Source organism: Melospiza georgiana, chromosome 18, assembly GCF_028018845.1.
Source record: "Melospiza georgiana isolate bMelGeo1 chromosome 18, bMelGeo1.pri, whole genome shotgun sequence".
Classification (NCBI taxonomy): Eukaryota; Metazoa; Chordata; class Aves; order Passeriformes; family Passerellidae; genus Melospiza; species Melospiza georgiana.
In genome coordinates this window covers 6,312,599-6,333,586 of record NC_080447.1, presented here as the reverse complement: position 1 = coordinate 6,333,586, position 20,988 = coordinate 6,312,599, and the positions used below count along the sequence as shown (strand labels likewise).

General features: G+C 44.5%; 1 protein-coding gene across 16 annotated transcripts in view; it reads right to left on the bottom strand.

Moving 5' to 3' along the window:
* Nucleotides 1-20,488, bottom strand: part of FBRSL1 (fibrosin like 1) — a 495,650-nt gene extending 475,162 nt beyond the window's left edge. For all 16 annotated transcript variants that reach the window (XM_058036818.1, XM_058036824.1, XM_058036832.1 and 13 more), the window contains exon 1: nt 20,195-20,488. In XM_058036818.1, coding sequence (XP_057892801.1) covers nt 20,195-20,488 — 294 coding nt within the window. The remainder of the gene's footprint in view (nt 1-20,194) is intronic.
* Nucleotides 20,489-20,988: the final 500 nt, after the last annotated feature.

The window sequence follows — 20,988 nt, the reverse complement described above, 5'->3', positions numbered from 1 at the left end:
GCCCACACCACCACAAACACAAGCTGCCTGCATGCAGAAAAATAAGTATATATATAGTTTTCTTTAGAAATCCACCACCCATTTCACCTCCCCCTCACTTCAAGCAGTGAAAACAGCTTCTGTCCAACTGTCACGTGAGATTTAAGCAGAAATGACAAGAAAGGCAGCTTTGTGCAACTCTCCCTGCAATTTTCCCATCTATGATGTACATGGAGAGATGGAGAATTCAACAAAATGCAGAGGAAAAAACAAAATTTCCAAGTAACAATAATACTGAGCATAACACAACCCTGCCACTGACCCACAGACCAGCCACCTGCTTCTCCTATGGGTATTCTGCTGCTTTTTCCTGCAATTTATTGAAACAATATCAACAAAATAACAGGAATAAAGTCCCAAAGGAAAGTTTTTCCCCTAATGTTCCTCTGCCACTGCAAAATCTCTGCCTCTCTAGGCAATGATCTAGAACTGTGGCAGGGTCTAGAGGCAGTGCCCTAGCCCAGACTCTCCCTGATTCCATGTAAACACATTAATACCATGCCATGGACATAATTCTCTTGTAAAGGGATGCAGAGCAGCCCTGGCAGCAATCACTGCAGCAGCTCCACGCAGAACTCTCCTGATTATCCCAGCTACAACCCTGCTAATGTGGCCCTCTGCTCTTTTTAAAGGAGCTTTTCACACACCTGCCTGAACCATGATTTGCTCATTTTGCAAGATCTAAGGCTTGTACCAGGCAACCTCTCTTAGGGGTATTTAACCCACATCACAGGTTAAACAGAGCACCAGTGTGAGTTCTGGGGAAGCAAATGGCTCACAGCCTTCATTATATGCATTACACAGTTTGGGTGGGTTTGGTGTTAGGTTATCAGAGTTTTTTAAAATATTTTAGTTTAGATTTTGATCCCAGGACATCTGCCCCAGTGGCCCATTATTATTAAAAATTCCCCTAAGCAGGTATGAAAAGCCTTTGAGATTTTCTGGCTCAAAACCACGAGGGAATGATCAATGGCACAAGACGATGAGCTGTGCTTGTGGAAGGGGCTGGCAATGAAGAACAACCCACAGACACACATCCAGAAATATCTAAATGTACAATCTTGAGGAGAAATGATCTTTCAGTTTTTCATCCTTCCCCTTGTCGAAGATTAAATATCAGTTTTGAATCTTGTTACCAAAAAGCTTTAAGACAGTGGATCCATCAGAGAGAAGAAAAGACATCTCCAGTTATTAGTTATAAAGTCATATCCCCAGGCTACCAAGCCAACTTTCCTCTCCGAAATTCTTCATTATCCACAGAAATCTCATCCCCCTCCCCAATATATACACAACATCCAGAAGAGCTGGGAGGCTGGAAAAGCAAAGCAGAGCTGTGGCAGAGGAGTCAGAGATCCCCAGGGCAGGTGCAGGGGAAGGGCTGTGCTCTGCAGGGCACTCTGCTGTGCTGCAGCAATCCTGGTGTGGCTCCAGAACCATCAACCCACGAGCCAGGCAGGGCAGGCAGCAGGGGCTGCCACAAGGATGATCCCCAGAGCAACCCACTGCCCCGCCAGGCTGCTCCTTCCAGATGATTAAGCCCAAGGATTGGGGGGAATTTCACAAATAAATCCTTAGAATACAGAGAAAGGAGGGGGAGGAGAGGACAGCAATGGCTGGAGGACGTTCAGCAGCAAAAGATGCTTTTTCCTGTTAGAGCAACAAAAATTCACAGTCATTAAACAAGTGGAGAGAGGACCTTTTAGCAGGAACAGCTGAGAGACTGGTTTGAGAATGAGAAAAAGCCCATTTTTACAGAGTGAAAAGCTCTACCCCATGCAGCTATTTGTAGCTGGTAGAATACACTGGATTTCTTGCCTTTATCACCACAAACAAGAGGCTGTTTGTACTGTAAAGCTGCAAGTTCCACGGCCAGTACCAATGTCTGTTCCTTTATACTTCATCCCCCAATTTTATCATAAGCAAACATGCAGCTCACAGTTGCCTATAAATTTCATCCTCAAACTCTTCAGAACAAAACACCGTGTACTTTAATCTTAATGTACTCCCTATCAAAAAGATCCTGCTTGCAGGGTTTACAACTACTAAGCAGTAAAATACCAGGAGATAAGTTATCCTTGTTTTACAGAAGTAATAGAGGGACAGAGATTAAATAACTTATCTAGAGAGGGGGGAAAGTGACGTGCCCCAATTTTCAACTCTGATTTTTCCAGCTTTGCCCCAAGCTGTGCTGAAAGTGCTTTGGAAGGGCTCTTGAGAAGCTACTGCAGAGAAAATTATTTGCAAAAACTGAATTTCACACCCAGTTTTAATAAAACTTACACCCTGATAATTCAATAAGCAGGATGTAAAAAAAAACCTCACAAGTTTAAACAGCTCAGAGAATTTAAAGCTAGATGTTTGTCCACCTGCAATTATTTTAATGGAAGGCTTTATGCAAGACCAGGACACTTCATAGGTGCTGCTCCACTCAAAAAAAAAAATTAAAAAAAATAAAGTGCCATGAGTGCTCAATCCAAAAGAACAGGAGGAGCAAGCAGGAGTTTACAGGTCCAAGTATTTTAAGCACATAGAGGAGAAAAAGCACATTTCTCACACATGATGTGCACCCACAGACACTTTATACTGATCATGTACTAGCTGGGACATGATGGAAACCAGGCAACTCCTTCAGCTCCCCATGGAATTGTGTAACACCAGGCAGGTGGATACAGCTGCCTCCCTGGAACCTGCCTTCAGTTTAACACCAAGCTGTCACCAGAAAATAAACATATAATTTCCTCCAAATACTTCTTCACATGCAATCTTCAATCCCTAAATCCTGAATGATTGACAAGGCATTGTTCCACAGACCCTTGGAAAGGTTATGTTTATAAAAACCTCTACCTCTCGCCAAAAGAGGAAATGCTCAAGCAGTGTAAATTTGGTGTAGCAAGAAACTTGCATACAGATTAGCCCATTTATTTATTATGATGTTGCAAGATACTGTTTTATTAGCTTAATTTGTCTTTAGCAGCACTGGAGACCAAGGTAACTACAGCTGCATTGCTGGAGCCTATATAAAAAAACCCAGCCTTTGAAAAAGCATCTTCTTATTCTTGTACTTGCAACTCAATTTTATTTGTTTTTTTAAAAGGCAGACTTATTTGAAGGAAATGAAGCTTTAAAAAGCTGGGTGGCTGTTGGCAAATATTTTATACCATTTCTCCACTTCAAAGACTGTTCATATCAGAGATTCTACAAAGTCCACAGCACGTTAAATTGACACAAATCCCTGACAGAAACAGAGCTTATGTGTAACCTACTAGTAAAATTCAGCTACCTGAATAATTAATATTTTTCAAATTAAGATTTCACTTAGCTCTCTGGGTGTCTAATATTAAAAATACTACCATTTGCTAATTTTCAGCTTCAGATCAAAATCAGAGAGCAGCCATGGCAATTTGGCACCAGAGAGGACAGAGTTTTGACATTTGCTTCAGTGAGGCACCATTTCACCCCTGGTCACCCCAAGCTGCTTCAGTTCATATTTCCTTCTTTCTTTCAGCTTTTTAAAATTTTTTCTCCTTTTACATCTCGTCTGAAATGCACTCCAGCGAGTTCCCAGCCCTCAAACAATGTGTTCTCAAAAGGTGCAGCCAAAAATGCCAATACAAATGAAATCTGTGCTGCAGCTTCTATGGAGCTGGGACTACTTTACGTCGTCTTGTCTGATATTAAAAACAAACAAACAAAAAAACACCAACCCACAAGAGTGAGCCATCTTGCTTCTTTCAAGTCTGAAGAAGCTTTGAGAGTGCAAAAACAGAGCAGCTAACAGTAATGAGTTACACAGAACCCCTCATCCATGTGCTTTGCTTCCAAGGGAGCAAGACAAAAACGCAACATCAGATCCACATGAAATTCTGCACCTAATCTGCAAACCAGTTACCATGACTGCACATGCAAATTGGTCAGATAAAAGCCAGTCAGAGGAATAATTGGCTATTTGGAGGTACAAAATGACTAATTTATCACAGCCACCACATCAGTGGGTTTTTTTTTTCTTCTGCTTCATAATTGCTCCACTTAATTCTCCAAGTCCAACCTGGTATTTCAGATGCAATATGGTACAGTAAGTGCCAAAACAGATCCAGATCCATCCAGATCTCCACCACTCCTGTGACACAGGTCCAGACTTTCATCTGTGCCCCACAGTTGCTGGCAGGAAGTCAAGGCACAATTCTAAAGGTGACTGTAAAGAACCACCCATGCCCAGCAGCCTTGAACACTTCTCAGCAGGAACTGTGTGACTCTGAAGAAGCCTGAGAAGTCACCAGCGCTGAAAACCCAGCGTGGGCTGCATCTCTGCAATGTCACCAACACCACTTGTGAGCCTGAACCTCCTGAACAAAGAATTTTCAATGACCAACCTTCAGCATCATTTTCCTGATGCTGTTCAGACTGTGCTTTCTGTAACTCGTTAATTTGCACAACTCTCATTTTCCTGCCTAGCAAAAATTCAGCACAAATATCAAACCCCATCAGCACCCAATCTTCCAGTAACTACAACCAACCACAGCTTCATTCTAGGTGCTCACAACCAAGGCAGGAGCAGAGCATTATCATTTCTCTCCTCATCCAGGAGGTGACTGGGCATCACTGACAAATGATGTCCTTTACTGGCAAACACAAAGAGCAGAGAGCTTCAACTTTAATGACTCTTCTGCCTGCTAAGACACCAACTATTCCTGCTGGAAGTATTGGTAATTTTCTTCTAATACTTTCTTCCTGGGGTATGAAATTAATTCAACTAAGGCAGAATTGTAAAAGAATACAGAAGGCAGAGCAGAACAGATCTGTATAAAATCTGACACTGCAATGCTTAGACTTCAAGGATGCCATGGCATCAAGCTTTCTAATAAACACTTCATTCAAGGAGGAAAGCCATCCTTAAATATTCTCTCCTTTAGGCACAGAGCAAATGGATCAGTTGCTAGTAATTATCTGTTTTCCCTGTACTTCAGACACTACCATCTGTGAATTGGGCCGAATATCTTGACACAGTAATTGTGAAGTCTTACATGGCAGCAGATACACCACTCATTCCTTCTGAGGTTTATAACAAAACATCATCCTCTGCATATTTTCAGCCCAATAAAAAAGCAGATCAGCCTCCTTCCTGCATAAAACTGTACCTCTCACACCAAACCAACAGCTGCAGGTAGGATGCAAAAGTACATTTGTATGTGCAAAACTGTGAGGGGAGTCTGGGCAAAAGGTTTTGAGCACAGAACTATCTCATTATGAGATTATCAAGGCAAGTTTGTGGAGTTTTATGGTTAATTTTCAAGCCAACCTTCTCCTCATTGGATCAGGGAGTCCATGGTGTAACCAAGTGTTCTTTCTCTTGCAGCTGGGGCCAATAAAGCCCCTGGCTCCAGACAGGTTTCTCTTCTGGCAGGTGCCTCCCCATTGCTCCCTGTGCTCTCTGATGGCTCCATGTGTGCAGCTGGAGATGGGATTTGGTGTGCTCAGGCTCAGAAGGAAAAAGCCTCTGCCCAGATGTGCTAATCCCCTGTGGCAACCACTTCACCACACATGACCTCCGCTGGCAGGGCTTGACAAGGTCAATGACTGCTGTGCCACAGAGGTTACTTCTGCTCACTCAAGTCTCCAGTGTGCACACAAGAGGGGCCCTCCCCCTCTTTTAGAACAATTAAATGCTTTTTATTGAGAAATTTGCACAATTTACGTGCAATTTTCTCCCCGCACAACCAAGCTCCATTAAAGACATTTTCACACAGCAGAGCCAGCATTTAGCTGGGCTCAAACACTGATCTTATCCTCCTGACACTTTCTTCAATCCCTCTGTGGGATTACAGCTGGGAAAATGACACTGATTAGAAGAGCTCCTTCTTCCCCCACTCTCTGGATTTAATAACCAATACAGGCTTCTCCTTAATACAACACATGCATGGGATATGGTACAGAAAGAAAGACAGGAGGAGAAAAAAATAACAGAAGGCTAAAAAAGGAAGAATTATTGTGGGAACAGAGCTACAAATGCCATTTACAGAGTGAACTGCTTTTAACTTTCTGCCATCAAAAGGGTTAGATACCTCATCCAGTCCGAGCAACCAGCCAAGCACAAAAAAGCTTGTCTCCTCTTTCTCCCTGTCACATTGAAACTAATCACTGAAAACAAGGTAGAAACTGTGTTCTCAGAGCAATTAACTTGCAAGTGAGGTTTTATCTTCCCCAGTAATTCCTCCTACCCTCAGCCACTCCCCACTACCCCATATATGACCAACTTCAGACGCTTAACCAAGACCAGAGTCACTCCAGCACAACCATCATTCTACACTACCCATTTCAGCAGACTTGGAAGACGACCTGAAACACAGGAAGAACATGTAGCTGCAATCCTGCTCCAAAGGCTCTGGCCATATTTGCAGGGTTTCTTTAATCAATAAACATCTGCTGTGCATGCCCTCCTCCCCTGCATCCTGCCTGCCCTGTGCCAGAAGGGCATTTGCGTGGCTGTGCAGCCAGCCAGATCAGGGAACCAGGGAATTAGTTTTCCTGGCAGCATAAACGCTAGTGCTGGCACAAGGGAGGTAATCAGGACAAGCAGCCAGGGCAGGAAAGGACCATCCCCTTCAGCAAAAACACATACTTATGTCAGATTAAAGTGGTCACAGCCCCAGCTCCCTGCTCGCTCTCCCCCTGTTTCTGCAAGCGCGGGAACTACCCAGCAGCGTGGAAGATCAAGTTGTTTAGCTTTGCAAAAGGGTGTCCATCTAAGCACAGAGCTATTTTCACAGCTTGTTTCTTCTCTCACCAGCTTCTCCTCCCTTCAAAAAGCAAAAAAACAATTGAATCAAGGGGTTTGGATGCCATCAGTCACCGTGTTCCTGTGGCCAGGGAGGGAGCGAAGGCCACGGCGCTGGGCTGAGCACAGCGGCCCTGGGCTCCGAAATGGAAGGGTGCTAACATTTTCCTCTGGCAAGGTAAACAAACCCGGCAGTACAAAGATTGAATGACTCCATGGAACAAAAGGGAAAATAAGGTCGAACCGGGAAAAAAAAAAAAAAAAAAAAGAACAAGAAGCAAGAGAGATGAGAGAGATATGACAGATACAAACACACAGAGCAAAACCCCCAAGAGGCTGCTCGTTAGCTCTGAAGCTGAGCACATGGAAAAAGAGAAGAATTTACTTCTTCCTCAACTGGAATGTTTGCATAATTGTCACTTTCAATTCTACATAATTCCCCTTTCTACACATTTGTTTCATGTCTAGGCCACCATGCATGAAATAAATCCCTGTCTCGGAGCACGGCCTGTCTGTGTGACTCAGGGTGCTAAGGAGATTGGGTTTCCCGTTTATTCCTGTATTACATTCCAAGAAGGTGTGAACAATGCTGTATCAGACTTAAAATATCAACCAAACAGACATCCACCTCAGCCAGGACCACTTTGCTCAGGCAAATTTTTCAAAAGCCATAAAGCTAAGTGAACATGGTATTAGTAAAGCATTAATTAAATACCATTTTCCCCCTTCCCTCCCTGGGACACGTTCCAAGTGTTCCCAAACAAATAATTGAGTCTGAACTTTAAGGGTTATTTCTTCCCCCATCCCCAATTAAATTTACACGCACTTTCTTTTGGGATAGGTTCAATTTTCTTCATATTTAGTGCTGATACCCAGGTGCCCTATTAAAAAAGCTGAATTATAAGCTCAGATATTGAAATATCAACACTAATTAGGTCTTTTAGACACACATTTTTAGATGCTGTTTAGAAAATCTACATTAAAGAGAGCAGGGACAAAGAATGAACTTTCAAAATTAAAAGGAGCAGCACTAGGTAATTAGGCACTCAGATTCTCATTCTTTTTTTAACAATAGAGACAAACACCATTTCAGTGGCCATAGTCTAAAGAGGACACAATATTATTTCTTTTTTGAGACTGAAGGAAGTAGAAAACAAAGTTCAAATGCTGCTAAACAGAGGTGATATTTAAAGTTCATTCAACTTGAAAGCTTGGCAAGGTATCATTAGAAGAATGAGAAAGTCCAAAACATTTTTGTGCATCACAGCAAAGGTTTTACTTTGTAATTCAGCTGCAACTCAAATTCTGACCTCCTGAAAAGCACCTGCAAAAAGACATTCCAGAGGTTCTGACTTGGCAGCTGCCTGGGAAGGCAGAGCCATGGGATGCACCAGGTGGGAAAACCTCCACAGCCTATTTTTGTTCCTTTCACCAGCATCAGGAACAAACTGCAAGATGCCAAAATTCACTCTTTTTGAAAAGGTTTGATCCCCATGAAGACACAAAGCCAGGTGATTTTTCCCCCGTGTTTTCTCAGCTCCAGAAGCACACCAGTTAAGCTGCACTGCTGGGAGCTGTCACTGCCCCCAGGGAACACGGATTGCCATGCTGGGAAGGGACCCCACACTCTCCCCACTTTCTGCTCCCTCACATCAAAATACCCGTCTCACATCATTATTAACTTCCTCCTAGCTCAAAATAAGAGAGAATGCTCCAGTAAAATTGGTAAAAGAAGCTACACTTTGCATTTTCCCCCATGTCTGTACTCTTACTGCATGTTTTATGTGTCTGGCTTTATGCTTTAGGCACAGACCCATTATTCCTACAGTATTCAGCAGAGACACAGTGAATAATCACATTCTGCTTATGTTCATAACACTGTAAAGGTAACACTGGGAAAAAAACACCAGTGATTTCATCTGCTAAACATATATAAACAGGGAATGGGAATTTTAACACACACAAGCACAAAAGGAGGAAGACATGAAAGAACAAGGAGAATTAATTTTGCATTTGGGACAAAAATCTATTCCCTCTCTTCAGTAGCTGCTCCTTTTTGTCCAGGTAAGAGCACTGAACAGTGAAAATTCACCTGCAGGTTACTAGCAAATAATCAGAAATACACAAAAGAACAAACTAAGGAGCACCCCAAGGGAAGACAAGCTTTATTTGCCTGCAGGAAACACCAGAAGCTGCCCATTCACCAGCCCTGGTGCTGACACATGCTCTGCATTACAGCATCTCACCACAATGCTCAAGACCACCCCAATGCTGACCCCATCCCATGCCACAGGAGGACAGCAAACCTAATTAATTCCATTTTGGATGGCCAGCACATTGTACTTAAGACAGATAAACACCCACAGTTTACGCTCTGTCCTTTTTTAGGTCAAATCAGTATTTTTGCAGGTTGTATCAACCTTACAATTATCATCAAACATGCCCTGTTTGGGCCACACAGCCCCATGCCAAAACTCCACTGCAAACGTGCCACCAGGCGTGGTGTACGATTGCAGACACCATATCAGCAAACAGCTATTTAGTAGCAGTCACAGTTAGCTGACCTTCAGGCAGAAACTCAGTAACCTGATGATGATGACACTGCTGGCCCTGGATTGTCTGCAGCATTTATTTTGGCAGTGGCAGAGCAAATGCACGGATACATTTTGAGCAGGAAAGCAGAGCCCGAGAGCCAGGCTTGAACAGCCTCCCCTGGAACCCACACACTGCACCTGAGCAGCACAGCACCTCACAAGAGTCACAGGAGAGAATATTATTACTATCATTGTGGCCTCAGAGCTGTGGCACAAGAGCTACAGTGTTTGGAGACCAGCAACTTTATAATTATAAAACCATGAGCATCTCCTGAGCAGAGGAGAACCAGGCAACACACTCAGACACTCCACAATCCATCCATGTGTTTCTCAGGACATAGCATCTTTGGTTTCTTACCTTCAGCTGTGCTTCCTCTGGAAACAGCTTGTGTAAACCATTTCCATTTTTTCTTTTTTCATCTTTTTTTAAAAAACATCCAACTTCAAAAATAATTCTTGGGAACCTACCAAGCAAACCAACTGCATATAGCTGTTTGTCTGAGGTGTCACCTGGGAGTTTACATTAGTTTGCACAGGTCCTGTTACAGCAGTTCCTTAACCTTTGGTTTGGAAACAGCCTGTCCTACACATACCAAAACATTTTCTAACCAGGGTAAATGAGCTTGATGTTAACATGGGGCTCCTCTATCCAACAGCTGCTAAAAAGAGCATCTTTCCCTGCAAAAAGCCTAAAAGTTGTACAGGAGACGTAGTAATGAGCATGGGAACCTTTTCTGATTGAGCCCTGCAATCACTTTTGCCTAGATGCAGCTAAAACTTTAATTTCCCAGTCACACCTCTGTGTGACTTAGCATCTTCCAGCAACGTGGAAAAAAAGTCACGTACGAGTATGCAAAATCTGTGTGAAACCAAGTTGCAGACCCTGTGCAGCCCAGAGGCTCTCACTCATGTTTCATCACCCCTCTTCCCACCACAAACAGCACTGGAAACACCAGTGCCTGTGTCCCTCCCTGCACAAGTCACACTGGCCCTGCAGCTGCAGCCACAGCCATGGACAGGGACAGGACACAGCTCAGCTCCACACTGCCAGTGAGAACAGGCTGGGAACAAACCCCCACTGCTGCCAAACCCACCCCAGGGCTGCCCAGGGAGTGGGAACAGGGCTCCAAGGGACTTATCAGTTTGTCTGATGTAATCAACAACACTGCCATGTGCACACTGACACCAATGCACAGATCTCTGCGGAGTTTGATGGATGAGCTGATGGCAGGCAAGTTATAAAATCCATCTGCTTGGAAAACCATTGTCATTTTCAGCTAAAAATCGCACCAGCAAACTTGTATCACAACTTCGTACTATTCAGTGCCAAACTAGAATACCAGACTAAATCATGGTGTTCTTTCCTGGGCAGATCTTGCAAAATATTCAGTAACTCAACACTAATAGTAGTAGGACAGGTTTTTTTCCTTTTTTTTTTAATGCTTTAGTTAAGCCTGAGAAAAAAAGGGAAGGCAGTTTTTGCCTACCTTGCAACAAAAGGTAGGTTTTTGCCTACCTCTCTTGAGATATGTCTGTTCTGCATCAGGAGAGTTTCCTAGTGAAGGCATGAATGAGTGCTGCTATGAGAAGCAAGATTATAAATCCAGAGCATCAGTAAGGACTGATGAAGCTTAGGGGAACTTAAGAAGCCTGAAGTCAAGGCTTGTGTTTTAGCTGTGAGAGGAGAACTAGAGCTCAGGGAAATCTCAGGCTGCATTTGCACCACCAGCAGTGCCCAGAGCAGGGCATGCCACGGGAAAGGCTCTCCCACAGCTGACATGGGGCAGAGGAGAAGGAGAAACATTTCCCTAGGAGTTTGTGCAAGCAGATTTTGCCATCAGAGGCTCTCCCATCACCTCCTGGTGATGCACAGACAGCACTCACGTCAGGCTGAGGCAGTTCCAACGCGTCACAGGAGTTTCCCTGAGTGGCACCTCCAGCTCCCAGCAGCGGCACAGCCCGGCTGACACAGGCACTGAGGAAAGGACTTGCCCAGAGCTCCGTGAGAGGAAACTTGTGGTGGAGTCAGAAAGAAAACCCCGTTATCTCAGCTTCCGGACCCCTCTGCTTAACCGCCAGACCACAAAACACTTTTATTGTAGGATAACATTGCAACAAATAGCTGTTTTCTCTTAGCACAAAACCCGCTTCGCAGTTTTACTTTTAAAAATCCATTTTTACTCCAACTCCCTAGGACTTCGAGCCAGCCCTGTGACTTGGCATAAACAATTTCTCCCTCCTTTGCATGCCCCAGTTTTATTAAGTAATCCCCATAAAAGCAATTACTGAGCTTTGGACTGAAAAATAACTAGGGAAAAAAAAAAAAAGAGAGACAGCAAATTCTGCATATCTTTATTTGCATACGGATTCCCTCCCTCCCCCTTTCTAAGGGTTTTGCCATGAGGTCTTTTATGTCTCTTTCAATAATCATATAATTATATGATTCCTAAAGTACACGCTGGCAACACTTCAGGGGATTTTAGTCATTACAGGTGACAAGACTTTTCTCTCATGTCTAATGCTCGCTAGGATTTCCTTCCACTTCATTCACAGATAAGATGAAGAACCCAGTGACACCCAAAATGCTCTCACAGACAGATTTTGGGGGGATCAGCCCTTTTCCTTCCCCATTACAGATGCAAGGAAATGGGCAGAACTGAACTGGAATGAACTTCAATTGGAATGAAGCACTTTTTCAATTAAGCAGCCCATCATTTTTCCCAGGCCCCACATCCAACTATTTTAATGGCTTTCACATTTTTTCTTTAATTTTACAATCTGAAAGAAATGCCAAGGTTCCATCAAGGACTGAGAATGCCATCATTCCATTTCTTCCAATGGCTGCAAGTTATTAACAAGATGTCAAAACATCATAATTATTTTATATCAAGTGTGACTGATTCCATAAACATCTCTTAGCTGCACGCCATCCTGAGTCTCACTGCCCCTGAGTGCAGGTATGTGCTCAGGCTAAATGGAGTTAAGAGGCTGCACATCCTCTTCCACAGCATTACAAGAGAGATTTAAGAGCCACCAAAACATCAAGAGCAATAATGCATTTTATTACCTGATGCACTTGATGTCATTGTAAGCTTTGAGATGTTGTTTTCCTTGAAACTCTTTGGGGGTTTTTCCTCCTCTCTACAAATAAGAGCTCCAAGGAAAACAGCTGCAGCTTCAGTAAGGATGAGGAGGGGTTAAAGGAACAAGTTTGGAGTCCTTCAGTAGCCACTCAACAACCAGCAGCTCTCAATTACCATTTGTTTCCCAACTTGGGCTGCTCCTAACTTCAGCATCTCATCACTAAGTACAGGTTCGGTCAGGGACACCCTAGCACCAGAGTGAATCAATCTATATTTAAAATTGGGGAGGAAAACAGCAAAACACCAATTACTGTCTTATATTTCTGAAGATGAAGGAACATCTGTTGAAGGGCAAGGTAACACAATGATATCAAACCACAAGCACTATAAGCTTCACATTCAGACTACAGGCACAACTGCATCATGCATATGTATTTTCTCAATTCCTCTCTATGACAACCTGTGCAGAAGAGAGAGCAAGGCAGGCTGTGGGCAGAGCAGAGGAGCCCAAGCACAGCTCCTTGCCCTGCTGACCATGCACGGCAGCCTCAAAATAGAACATTTAACTTCAAATTGCCACGTTTGTGTGGCACTATAGATAGCCAGCACAAGATTTAAAAAGCTTTGCTCTGAGCACAAAGGGAGAGACAGGAATGGTGCCATAAGCCCATGTTTTGCAGCCAGTGGCGCAGGGAAATAATTTTGATCCCTTCAATCCCCTTATCCATGCCAACCACTGACCTTGCAGATGCAACTTTTGTTCAAGTTCAGTCCCTTTTTGGCTCCAAGCAAGACAGAGCTACAAAGGAAACACTCTCCATTCATCCAGGATCACCCAAGCACAGTGCACTCAGCTGCCCCACGCTCCTGTTAGCCAGGTAATTCTGCACTTCATGTCTAGTCACTCAGTACAAAATAATTAAGCTGCAAAGGGTGACACTCACCTCTCTGCCTGTCACTGGGGCCTGGCTGGTGCAGGTGGGAGCCCCACAGCTGGTGCAGTTTGTACCTGCCCGGCTTTCACAACTCCTGCACCAGAGGAACTGGACCGACAACTCCACAGCTCGGCACAGGTCGGTTGTGCCTGGGCGGCTCAGAGCCGGTTAACCCTTGCCTCCATGCTCAGTGTTTCTGGCTTTGGAACATCAAGACTGATTCCTCTTTCAGCATCAGAGCAGGATTCTTAATAGTTCATTAGTTTTCAAAAAGAGACTATTTCTCAAGGAGATGGACCAGGGCTGGTAACACTGTGCTCCAAGTCTTTTGTCTCACAAGACCGTGGCTGGAACAGTCACAGCCCCCACTGTGCTGAACACAGCAGAGCCAGGAGACATTTAAACAGCAAGAGCCACTTCACCTACATAAAACTCTTTTATACATTTACCATGATAAACTGGAGGCATTAAAGTGCACTGAATTGGAAATTGTTCTCACTTAGAGCTGGATGTTCACCTACAACCGATACCAAGATGCACACCCTACGCACTGTATTTCAAATCTTTATTTTAAAAAAAACCCAAAGTGCATCAAGCAGCAAACAGCGTTTCAGTTCTGCTGATACTGTTCTCTTTCGAGTACTTGCTGCAGCACCACAGACTACACAATATTCCCTCATCCTGCACCACCAGGACAAAGCCCAAAGCTGGAGAAGCTGAAGCCGCAAGCACATTCTGACAAGGCTGCACCCACACAAGGTGCACACAGGTTTGGGATCTGTGTGCTTGCAAAGCCTGACACAGGGGAGCAGCCTGCTGTGGCTGTGCATGGAGAATTTCACACCTCACCCAAAAAAAGCAGGGAAGCAAAAGGGGAAAAAACCAAACCACCCCAAAGCCTTTCTATCAATGTGTCTCCAGCCACAGTACAGCACCTCTGCACCAAAATGAATTTTTTCACAAGTGCAGTTGCATGACCACCAGCCCTTCTGCAGAGCACAGGGATCCACCAAAGAAACAACACGAAACACCAGGCTGATCTCATCCTACCCAGCTCCATTCTTCACTGCCATTTTCCCAGAAAGCAGCATTGTGACAGTCAGTCTCATTCTGTGAAATAACTGAGATAAACGATAAAAAGTGCATCTTCTTAGCATACTGAGAGCACAGTAAAGTTTTCAGTTCTTACTAGGCATGAAGTCAAATACACTACTGCAAGTAAACATTTATTATCTGAATGAAGTGGAACACTAGTTCTATTATGTCCTTTTTATTACAAAAAAATATCTTACCTGTGCAATACACAGTACCTTATTTTTTAAAAATGGTATAGATTCTAATTAATTTTAAAACTGAATATTTCCTCTGAATTTCTTTGTGATGGTTGGTCTACTTGACATTTCAGCAAATTTCACCTCACGTTTTGCCCCAGGTTTCAGTGCTCAAGAAAGCCTGAGCAGTTATACTATGGGAAATGACTTCAGAAAAATTGGTAGGATATTAAAAGGTCATCCAAAACACCCAGATAGACAGAATCAACTGCAGTTTGAGTTAAAAATGAAACCTCAGGTAGGGATGAGTGTGACCCCTGAGCAATTCCAGGCAATTTCCTCTCTTCAACACCCCTGCAGCCACTTTATGTGCACTAAAGGTGCAGGGATGGCCCCAGGCAGGGGCTGCACTTGCCATGCACCCCATCACTCCTTTAGCCCTGGCAGGTTTCACCCATGAGACAGAGAACTGCCCATCCAGCAGAAGAGCTGCATCCTTCCTCACCACCCCACCAAGGTTTGTAGGAAACATTGCTCCCCCCAGCTCCTGGCCCAGCTGAGCATATTCTTCAGGCTTTGCAGAGCTCTCCCCCTCTGATTTAATCACCTCTGACTCCTCAACAAAGATACCTAAAGTACCTGCTTCAGACAAGATGCAAAAAAAAAAAAAAAAAAAAAAAAAAAAGAAAGAAAATCAACAGCTAGGAGAACAAATCAATGGAGACTAGCAAGCCTTCAGGAAAACCAAAAGGCATTTAGAGCCTTTAGAGCATCATCCAGAAAATCATTAGCTTTCCTGGGGTTAAAAGCACTTTTAAAGAGGAATAACTGGCCATCAGAAACGCTAGCTTGATACACCAGCACGTGACAATTAAGTAGAAGGAAAAAAACATTAAATATCTAGAAACTTGTTTTAAAACATAGCTATGGAAAAATCTAAGCTGTTAAGCAGACAGAGAGAGAGAGAGATGGTGACAAATCAGAAGTTCCATCGCTAGGTCAGTGGAGCCAGCACAAAACCTTTGGAACAGGAAACTGCAGCTAAATACATTGGTTTTCTTATCAATGAGAGATCAGAGCAACAGTAACAGGACAGTGTACAGCACACATGTGAAAACAGCCTTATCAAGATGACAGCTGGAGCACTCATGGATTTTGTCCAGAAGCCTACTAGGAGCAATAGGCTGTCCAAGCTCTGCTGCAGCGGGCAGGAACAGCAGGGAAGGAAGGGGCTGAGAGGCAGCACTGCCAGAGCTCTGGACACAGACAGGGAGAGGGGAAAGCATTCATCTCCTTGGGGCACAGCTGGGCCCCGGCTCCGCTTGTAAGGGCAGCATCTCCACTCCAACACCACGTGCAGCGAGTCAAGGTCTGCCCCTTTTCAGCTCAGGGCGGCTTCTGCACAACACTCCACACACGTCTGAGCAGGGATTCTCCACGAGATTCTGTAAACAGGTTAAACATTCCTCAAAAAGAACCCTACACACACACACACCCGCCCCTCAAGAAAGTTAAAATTTCCATTCAGGGCTCCAAAGCTTTGCCGGAATCTGTAAAAATGATAAACAACAGCCAAAAAGAAAACACAACCCCTTGTCTTTTCAACTACTTTGGGAGAACAATTGCTCTCAAAGATCGCATTCATTAACATTCTGATGAAGTTCCCTTTTAGCGCTGTTTTTCATACTTGAAAGGAACAGCTATGATCAGAGAGAGCCCTCAACTACCGACTCACTCATTTAGATTCTCTCGCTCTGATTCACCAATCACCTTCAAGAATAATTAGCAGCTTCATCTGAACGTAATGAATATACACACATGCTCACATCCACACCATTCATTCTGGAAGGAGGGCAGAAATCCCCCTTTCCTCAGCCCTGGCACTGCACCCATCTCCTGGTGGCTTTTCCAGTCTCACTGACCACCCCAAGCCAAAACTACATTTCCAGGTTAAGTCCAAAGTCGTGGTGAGTGGCTGGGTACTAAAAAACCCCAAATAAAACACCACTACACACACACACACATCAGCCCTAAACTGCATGAAACCTGAGCTGGATTTGTACAGGAAGATCCAGGGGAAGGAAGAGAAAGGAGAAGTTTTAACTTCTACACAGAAAGAGGCTGCTGCGTGTGTGTCTGTGGGGCTTTGTTTTTCACTTAATTTAAAATATATATATATATATATAATCAACTCAGTCTTTATTTGGAAGATGGTAAGATAGGAGATAAATAAGTCACAAGTATCGCCACATGGTTTTCAGATGACAACTGCCAAAGGAAACATTGCCACATGAATTAAAATACAAAATGCTTAAAATTCACACCAGAGAGCTAAAGGAGACCTCAAAGCCACCCTTCAGTATTGACCTTAACTGTTCATACTCCCAGGTCAACACAAAGGAAGAATACATATATTTATTCTATAAAGCACCCTTTATTTACAGGAACACCAGCAGTAAGAATTTCCTGCAGTGGGGAAGGGGAATTCACAATATGGTGAGATACAAAGAAAAACAAACCAAAAACCACCTTACCTCTCCCAAATGATTCTACCATTAAGTTCTACCTAAACACTGAGAAATTTCATTTCAAGGGGAAACCCAAGCCTTGGTTATTCTGTTAAACATAATCAGAGACCACTGTAACATCAAGAAACAAACCAACCTAGAATACCACAATAAACTACCACATAGGCAACAAAAGTTCCTTTTAAGGATTAAAAAATTAAATAAAATACTTTTTTTGTTCAGTACTGTCCCTAAGCCATACACTCACTTCTAACTTTATTCCCCCTCATGGGCATAGAAGGTTTCAATTTTTATTTATTTTTTAAAAAGCATTACAGCAGATTTTAAATCCTCTTAAAAAACCAATATGCACCAAAATACAGATTTCCTCCAAAGCAGAAGAAAACCACCTGTTGCAGTCAAGTTCATCAGAGAACACAGTTCCACACCACACAAAATGACCTTGCCATTTCACTCATTTCCATGGCCATATACTGCTTTAAAGTGCTTTTGCCTTGACCATCCCCTTCCCTTGCTGCTGCATGACATCTGCCAAACATCACCCATGGTCCAAAGCAGTGGAAAAAAAAAATCCACACAATGTATTTTCTTTTTTTTTTAGTTTCACAGGGATTTAGGGAATGCACACCGTCATCACCTCCAAGAACACAACCTGAAACATAACACACCTGGTTGGTGTGAAACAGGAGAATTCTGCTCACACTTCTCCCTCTGAGGTGTCAACCACCATGGCTGCAGAGGTGCACACGTTGTTTTCTAACATCTTGGCAAATACACTATAAATGAGTTCATTTCAGGTGGTGTTCTCTTACATGTTGGTAAATAGAGTAGAAATCAGTTAATTTCAGGAAAGCGTGCTAGCACGTGTTGGTAAATATACTAGAAATAGGTTCATTTCAGGTGGTGTTCTCTGACATGTTGGTAAACATTGTAGATATCAGTTAATTTCAGGAAGCTGTTCTCGTACATGCTTGTAAATATAGCAGAAATGGGTTAATTTCAGGTGGCATTGAAGTTTTTGGCAAGAATTTTAAAGCGGATCATTTTGCAAAGACTTTTTTTTTTTCTTTTTAAAGAAAAACCAGAAGCGCTTCCACAAACAGAAGTACCTTGGGGTGGCAGATATTTCAGGTCACTTTTTACCCTTGTGTACCTTATTATCAAGGTTTGGCTGATTCAATAACAAGGCTCTCCCCATGTGAAAAGCCCAGAGTTTTCCCCATCAGCCTGGAGGGACTGCACTATCATTTGAATTCTATTTCCTGATAATGTGCTCATCATGGTAGAAAATTTCTGCAGGAAGATGAATTTTACTTTCTTCCCTGACAGCTCAGTAGAGACTCAGGGGTTTAATTGGACCTATCTGCTGATGCATATTTGACTAAGAGCATGCCCAAGAAAAAGAAAAAAATAAGGTTATACAGACAGGTCTAGGGCTCGGTTTAGAGGCACAGGAGAGCAGATTGCTCACTCATTATCAGTTCTGCATACACAAAGTAGTCAGCTTTCCTGTCAGGACAACACCCCACAAATGACAGCACAAAAAGCCAAAGAGCAGCCATCACCAAGCTAACACAAACCATCCTGCCTCTCCAGCACCTGCACACCCAGAGCTGCTCAGGGCTGGATGTCCCTGCTAAGCAGAACCCCTAGCTCCCCAAACAAGGGTCCTGCCACCAGGGCAGATGGCCAAGGCCACCCCTGGCACCTCCACGGGCACACAGGGACCATCCCTGGGACTCTCAGGAGTTGGTCCTACAGGCAAAAAACTCCAAACAACCACGGTGCCACCAGAGGCCTGCGTGGCTGGAGGGGTGGGCTGGGGAGCAGCAAAGCCCAGGAACAAAATGGGACCTCAGAGCGTGAGCCAAAGGCATTAAAGATCCCAGGGCAAATCAGAGAATTCATCAGCCCACGCACAACTCTTCACTGCTGTAACACAGGTTAACAGATACACAAGAGGCAGGAAATCCAAAGCAAGGAGAGCACCCAAAACTTTGCCCACATCTCCACCATGGTGTGTCAAACAAAGTGGGCAAAAGCACCAGAATTGCTCATATTTACTGGGAATTCAAGTTCTTACACCCAACAAGCAACTTGTGAGGTGCTTCCTCTCCACAACTCACTTCTTCCAACTGTACACAAACAAAACAAAAATCAAAAGCCAAAGTCATGGTTTGTCAATGCCCCTCTGAAAATATTAAATTTCCTGCTCTGCTTAACTTAGCTCAGACAAGGCAGGCAGTATTTGCTCAGCAAATATTGTTTGTAATAAGTTAGACAAGCAATATTTTTTGCCAGCCTATTAACACCAGAAAAATATGTACAGTCAACAAGAGATGAAGAATTTGTTCAATTACTTCAAAAATGGGAATTACAACCGAGGGATTATTATCCATTTAAACATCTCTTTTCCACAAAATGTCAAACACTAGCCATTTGCTAACAATCTCCGGAGACAGATAAAGTAACATTTTGGCAATGCAAACACAAACTCCCGAGCTGGAGGAGGGGGGAGCGGGAGGAAGGAGGGCGGGAGGGGGGAAGCTCCACCATTCACAACAATGCCGGACCATCCCAACACGCCAGGAATATTTTGCAGCCAATTAAAACCCCAAACAAACACTGGACTTGCCCGGAGTGATGGCGAGCACCGGCCGGAGCCGGGCAGAGGAGGGAAGCAGCCAGGAGAAGGGGGGGCAGCCAAGTTGCCAGCGGATCACCGGGGCCGGCCCGGCACCCCCCTGCCCGCAGCCCCGGGATCCCCCCGGGCTGACACCAGGATTAATGCACGTTAATTGCTATTTGCAAAATTCAGCAGCCTGAAAGCGCCGCGCTTCCTTTCTCAAATCCTTTTTTTTTTTTTTTTTTCCCCTCCTTCCCCCCGTTCCTTTTCCCTTCCAACCCCCTCCCCGCCTCCCCAGCCCCCGCCCCGCGGGAGGGCAGAGCCCCCCGGCCCCCGGCGCCCTTACCTCCAGCGCTTCCAGGGTGTTGAAGCTGGCGATGGCGAAGCCATCGATCAGATCCTCTTCCTGGGAGCTGGACTCGCGGCGGCGGCGGCGCGGGGGCCGGGCGGCGCGGGCGGCGGGCGGCGGGCCCCGCGGGGCGGTGCAGTTCTGGCCGCCGTTCTCCTTGCCGGGGCTCGGCTCCTTCTCGGAGCCCGAGGAAGGGCTCTGGTTCCGCGGGTCGCGGGCCGCCGCCTCCCGCCGCCGCACGCGGTCCCGCTGCGACCTCGACCTCCGGCTCTGCCGGATTTTCCCATCCATCGCCGAAGAAGAAGCAAATTAAAAAAATTTAAAAATAATAATAATAATTAAAAAAAAATTTTAAAAAATGAAAATGAGAAGGCCGGGAGCGAGGGGGGGGTGGGTGGGAGTGGGGGGGGCGCGGGGGGGAGAGTAAAGTCGCCCCCCTCCAACTCACCGCTTCCCCTCTCCAAACCCCGGAGCCCTTAAAAAATAATAGTAATAATTAAAAAAAAAAAATCAACAACAACAACAAAAAAATCCTGCTGTTCAGAGCCTCGGATCCAGGGCGATGATAATCCACAGAGCAAGGCTGGGTGGCGGTGGCGGTGGGGCGAGCGGCACACACACACAAAAAATATTAAATCCACGGAATGACCTTGACAAATTTCCACCCCCCGCCTCCCCCCACCCCCCAAAAAAAGCAACGACGGGAAGAGGAGGGGAGGAAAAAAAAAAAAAAAAAAAAAAAAGAGAAGGGGGGGAAGATTTATCTGGATCAGGACGAGGACACCTCGGAT